The 5,899-nt window shown below is 46.5% G+C and overlaps 1 protein-coding gene across 1 annotated transcript in view; it reads left to right on the top strand.

Moving 5' to 3' along the window:
* HABP4 (hyaluronan binding protein 4) overlaps nucleotides 1–5,899 on the top strand; it is a 60,270-nt gene that overhangs the window by 27,992 nt on the left and 26,379 nt on the right. Inside the window, exons 3-4 of the mRNA XM_011976017.1 lie at nucleotides 3,034–3,195; nucleotides 3,407–3,475. Coding sequence (XP_011831407.1) covers nucleotides 3,034–3,195; nucleotides 3,407–3,475 — 231 coding nt within the window. The remainder of the gene's footprint in view (nucleotides 1–3,033; nucleotides 3,196–3,406; nucleotides 3,476–5,899) is intronic.

The raw sequence follows: 5,899 nt of genomic DNA, 5'->3' as shown, positions 1-5,899 counted from the left end.
TACCTATAATCCTAGCACTTGGGAGGCCTAAGCAGGCGGATCTCTTGAACCCAGTAATTTTAGACCAGCCTGGGTGACATGGTGAAACCTGCATCTCTACAAAACGTACAAAAATTAGCCGAGTGTGGTGGCACACGCCTGTAGTCTCAGCTGCTTGGGGACTGACCTGGGAAGATTGTTTGAGCCCTGGAGGTCAAGGCTGCAGTGAGCAGTGATTGGGCCATTGTACTCCAGCTTGGACAACAGGGTGAGATACTGTCTTTAAAAAAAAAGGAAAAAAAATTACTGTTACTTTTCTCTTGTTTGTTTTAGAGCCATACTTCAGATTTCTTTTTTTGAGGCAGGGTGTTGCTCTGTTTCCCAGGCTGGAGTGCAGTGGCAGGATCTCGGCTCACTGCACTCCTGGGCTCAAGTAATCCTCCCACCTCAGCCTCCTGAGTAGCTGAGATTACAGGCATGCACCACCATGGCTGGCTAATTTTTACATTTTTTAGCAGAGATGGGGTTTTGCCGTGTTGCCCAAGGTGGTCTGGAACTCCTGGGCCCAAGTGATCCAACTGCGTTGGCCTCCTGAAGTGCTGGGATTACAGTCGTGAGCCACCACTCCCAGCCTGCTTTAGATTTTCTTTTTTTTCTGTTTTTTTTTTTTTTTTTAAGACAAGGTCTCGCTTTGTCGCCCGGGCTGGAGTGCAGTGGCGCCATTTCAGCTCACTGCAACCTCCGCCTCCTGGGTTCAAGCGATTCTCCTGCTGCAGTCCCCCAACTAGCTGGGATTACAGGCGTCCGCCACCAGGCCTGGCTAATTTTTGTATTTTTAGTAGAGTTGGGGTCTCACCATATTGGCCAGGCTGGTCTCAAACTCCTGACCTCAAGTGATCTGCCCGTCTTTGGCCTCCCAAAGTGCTGGGATTATAGGCGTGAGCCAACAGGCGTGAGCCACCAAGACCAGCCTGCTTTAAATATTTGCTATAGTTTAGAATCAAGAGTCAGGTTTTGCAAAGATTTCTATTTTTGGTTAGAGGAGGTGGGAGACAGAAAAGCCAACTTGGAGAATGTGTTGAGGTTGGTGTTTCTTATAAGAGATTGGTATAACATTAATGATCAGTACTTCTGTATTTCTTTATTTTTTGAGTGAGGAAGATTGTGAGTTTTGTATTTTTTTTTACCCACTATTGTGTAGCGGCTTTTTTTTTTTTTTCCCCGAGATGGAGTCTTGCTCTGTCGCCCAGGCTGGAGTGCAGTGGTGCGATCTCGGCTCACTGCAAGCTCCGCCTCCCAGGTTCACGCCATTCTGCCTCAGCCTCCCAAGGAGCTGGGACTACAGGCGCCCGCCACCATGCGCGGCTAATTTTTTGTATTTTTAGTAGAGATGGGGTTTCACCGTGTTGGCCAGGATGGTCTCAATCTGCTGACCTCATGATCCACCTGCCTCGGCCTTCCAAAGTGCTGGGATTACAGGCGTGAGCCACTGCGCCCGGCCTAGCGGCTTCTTAGTGTAACACTTTAGCCATAAAAGTAGGTTGTAACATACCTCTAGTGCTGGTGTTCGAGCCACTAATGCCACTAGGTTTCTTGATGCCAGGACGTCTATTAAATAAGTAATTTCTTGTGATTTTAAATGTTTTTAAAAGCCTTGCCAAATTAGAAAACATTTCTCTTATTAAACCAGTGTTACAATGGTGAAAAAGAGCTTAGAGCTTAGTGAAGGAGAGAGGAGTCCTCAGAAAGTGATGGTGACCAGCAACGGTGCAGGGAGGAGTGGGTGAGCAATCAGGTCCTGGCTCCAGGCTCTGATGTGGCAGAGGAAGAAGAGGGAGGGGTGGCTTGGACTCTTGCTCATGTTGTGAGTTGGGGGTCACAGGAGGAATAAGGGCTCCATGTTGGGCATGTGTGTGCCTGACATGGGGATGTCCAGGTGGAGATGTCTAGGAAGTAACTGGCTTCATGTCCTGCAATCAGATGAGAGACACAGGGCCAGTTAGCATTAGCACGGAGGCCAGGTGATGTGGCGTGAGCCGAGATCCTGCCACTGCACTCCAGCCTGGGCAACAGAGCACGGCCCTGCCTCAAAGAAAGCAATCTAAAGTAGGGTTCTCATAAAACAGACAAAAGGAAAGTGGGAGGCCAACAAGGATGAGGACAGATGGGTATCCGTGTAGAGCACCAAGACAAATGGTTAGGCACGAGAGGCAGGCGGAGAGCTTTTCTGTTCTCTGCATCTTGAATTGGCTGCCTCTGAGAAGTGGAATTGCGTGGCTGAGGAACAGTGTGAGTTTTGTACCATGTTTGGGTATTACCTATTCTAAAAATAATTTTCTAAGGGCAGGCAGAAAAGAGAAGCCAGAAAAGTCAGGAAGATTGGTGACCAGCAGCGTCATATGACACGGGGGTCAAATCACACGAAGACAAAAGTTGCTCTTGGGCTTAACAAAGAGGTCTTCAGCTGCCCTTCGCCGTTTTTCTGGAGTGATGAGGTGGAAGGCAGGTTGAGGCTTTCACAGTTCCAATACTGGCTGGTTGTGTGTTTAGGAGGGAGATTTGGGAAGGGGCATAATTTGAAGTTTAACCATTTTTCTTATACAAAACATTCCAAATTTAACTTAAAGATTTAGTATTAGGACAGGAATGGACTTTAGAGTTTATTTATCTAACATCCTTATTTTTTGAGTAAGGAAACTAGATCCAGAGAAAGGAATGCCCCACTCGGATTAGTACTGGGGCCTGTCTAGCACCTGCCTCTCATAGGCTGGCCCCACCACTTAGCCTACTCTGTGCTTCCGTTTCGTCCTCTGTAGGCAATAATTGTATATTAAAGATTTGTCTGCGAGCATCCGGTTACTATATGTAAAGTGCTCAGAACAATGCCGGTATATAGTCTACAGTGTGTGCTCACTAAAGGTTCCCTATCAATTTATGATTCGAGCCACCATTCTTTCCAGTCTATTATAACCATGATTTTCTTTTAGAATTTTTTTCCGGAGGAGACCTTAGACCTTTAATTTACCAGTTTTTATTATATCCATTTCTTCCTAGACCAGGTGATAGGTTTGATCGAGACAGACCGCTGAGAGGACGTGGAGGCCCGAGAGGGGGTATGCGCGGCAGAGGCAGAGGTGGCCCCGGCAACAGAGTTTTTGACGCTTTTGACCAGAGAGGAAAGCGAGAATTTGAAAGATACAGTGGGAATGACAAAATGTAAGTTTCTTTGTAAATGCTATTTTCACTTCAAGATGTTGGCAGCACATGGTATGAATCTATTCTGCATTAATATTTAGTTAACTTTCTAGTACTGTGCTGTTATTCCTGTGAGAAGCTGATCCTGGGATTTTCATGAACCACTCTTTCTGATGTGGAGATCGACCGGAGACTAGCTTCTGGTTTACGGGACTTTTGTTTCTTTCCGTAGAGCAGTCAGAACTGAAGACAACATGGGTGGATGTGGAGTTCGAACCTGGGGATCAGGCAAAGATACCAGGTACGGTGTAAGTGTGTGCCCTCTGAGAACCCGCAGTTAAGTGGAAATCTCTGCATCTTTGCTTTTCTTGAAAATGATGTCTTCCGTGTTGTGCTTTATACCTCTGTGCCCCTAAGTAGAGACTGACTTTAGGCTTTTGTTTAGTGAGATAACTTTTTAAAACAGGTTTGCTATGTTGCAGTTAGATTTAAACTGCTTTTAAAATTCTGTAGCCAAACATATTTGTGACAGATGACCATGTATTTGCTGATGCCTCAAACATATGGCACTGTACATTTGCACATGCCTCAAAATACTTTTTGTTGGCTGCACACGGTGGCTCACGCCTGTAATCCCAGTACTTTGGGAGGCCAAGGCGGGTGGATCACTTGAGGTAGGGCGTTTGAGACCAGCCTGGAGAACGTGGTGAAACCCCATTTCTACTAAAAATACAAAAACTAGCTGAGCATGGTGGTGGGCGCCTGTAGTCCCAGCTACCCAGGGGGCTGAGGTGGAAGAGTTGCTTCTGGGAGGCGGAGGTTGCAGTGAGCCGAGATGGCACCACTGCTCTCCAGCCCCGATGACAGAGCGAGACTCAGCATCTCAAAAAAACAAAAAAAGGTTTTTTGTTTTGTTTAATTTTATTATTTTTTAAAATAGAGACAGGATCTCACTATGTTGCCCACGCTGGTCTGGAACTCCTGGGCTCAGGCAGTCCTCCTGCCTCAGCCTCCCAAAGTGCTAGGATTACAGGCATGAGCCACCACATCCGGCCTGAAATGCTTTTTAAATTTCTGGATATTCTATATGTTTTTACCTTTCAAAGTTCATGTGGATCCTTGACACATCTTCATTTTATAAAATCATTTGTAGATTGAAGCTTAGTGACAGGTTTCACCTGAGGCTCAAGTTGGACATTTCTCTGAGGCTTCATGGTGCCTTAGATGTGTGCCAGTCCTGCTAGTTAGAGTGGATACATGGTTCTGCTCTGTTTTATTTCACAGCTGGAGGGATGATGCCTTCCTGGTGTCTGCAGAAGAAGAGGTAGGGCACGCGGCAGGCAGGGCAGTGTGAGCAGTGCTACAGGGCAGGCTTCCCGCTAGCGCAAAGGCTTGAGGGGATCCAGGCTTCCACTTGGAAGAATAGCTGTCTCTTATACACATCTAGATGTGTATAAGAGACAGGATGGAGTCTTGCTCTGTCGCCCAGGCTGGAGTGCAGTGGTGTGATCTCGGCTCACTGCAACTTCCACCTCCCAGGTTCAAGCAATTCTCCTGCCTTAGCTTCCCGAATAGCTGGGATTATAGGTGCCCGCCGCTACGCCTGGTTACTTTTTGTATTTTTAGTAGAGATGCAGTTTCACCATGTTGGCCAGGCTAGTCTCAAACTTCTGACCTCAGGTGATCCACCTGCCTCGGCCTTCCAAAGTGCTGGGATTATAGGCATGAGCTACTATGCCTTGCTTGGGCACCTTCTTTCTTAATCATCAGATTTACCACCTTATCTAATACCACCACTTCATTTCCATTTGCCTTTGAACTTAAAATCATTTTGGCTCTAAGTGGTTACTTATCCTGGAGCGCCAGCCTTGGCCTTGTAATGTTAAGAGGTGACCACTTGTGCCCCTGGCAGGCTGGCATGTCTCATTGTTAAAATGACATGTGCCCCATGGCACTCATTTTGGATTGGTTTGTGAGTTAGAAAGTCAGAGCTCTTTTTTTTCCCCCTCTCTCTCTAAGACAGGGTCTGACTCTGTTGCCTATGCTGGAGGATGGTGGCTCAGTCTTGGCTTACCATCACCTTGAAACCCCAGGCTCAGTTGATTTCTTCCACCTCAGCTTCCCGAGTAGCTGGGACTACAGGCGCTTTTTTTTTTTTTTTTTTTTGCGACAGAGTCTCACTCTGTTGCCCAGGATGGAGTGCAGTGGCATGATCTCGGCTCACTGCAACCTCTCCCTCCCGGGTTCAAGTGATTCTCCTGCCTCAGCTTCCCTAGTAGCTGGGACTACAGGTGCATGCAACCATGCCCGGCTAATTTTTTTTTTTTTTTGTATTTTTGGTAGAGATGGGGTTTCACCGTGTTAGCCAGGATGGTCTTAATCTCCTGACCTCATGATCCGCCTGCCTCAGCCTCCCAAAGTGCTGGGATTACAGACATGAGCCACCGTGCCCGGCCTTTTTTGTATTTTTAGTAGAGATGCAGGTCTGCCATGTTTCCCAGGCTGGTGTCAAACTTTTGGGCTCAAGCAGTTCACCTGCCTTGGCTCCCAAAGAGCTAAGACTACAGGCGTAAGCCACCACACCCAGCTAGTCAAAGCTCTTAGGTGGTTAGAATTTGTAATGGAAAGCTTTTCTTAGAATAAAACTAATTTCTTAATAAATAGAGATAAATTTTATTTATTTATACATTTACTTCGTACATTTCTTAATAAATGGAGTAAGAAA

This window comes from Mandrillus leucophaeus, unplaced genomic scaffold (genome assembly GCF_000951045.1).
Source record: "Mandrillus leucophaeus isolate KB7577 unplaced genomic scaffold, Mleu.le_1.0 Scaffold161, whole genome shotgun sequence".
NCBI lineage: Eukaryota > Metazoa > Chordata > Mammalia > Primates > Cercopithecidae > Mandrillus > Mandrillus leucophaeus.
This window is presented reverse-complemented; position numbering and strand designations above follow the sequence as displayed.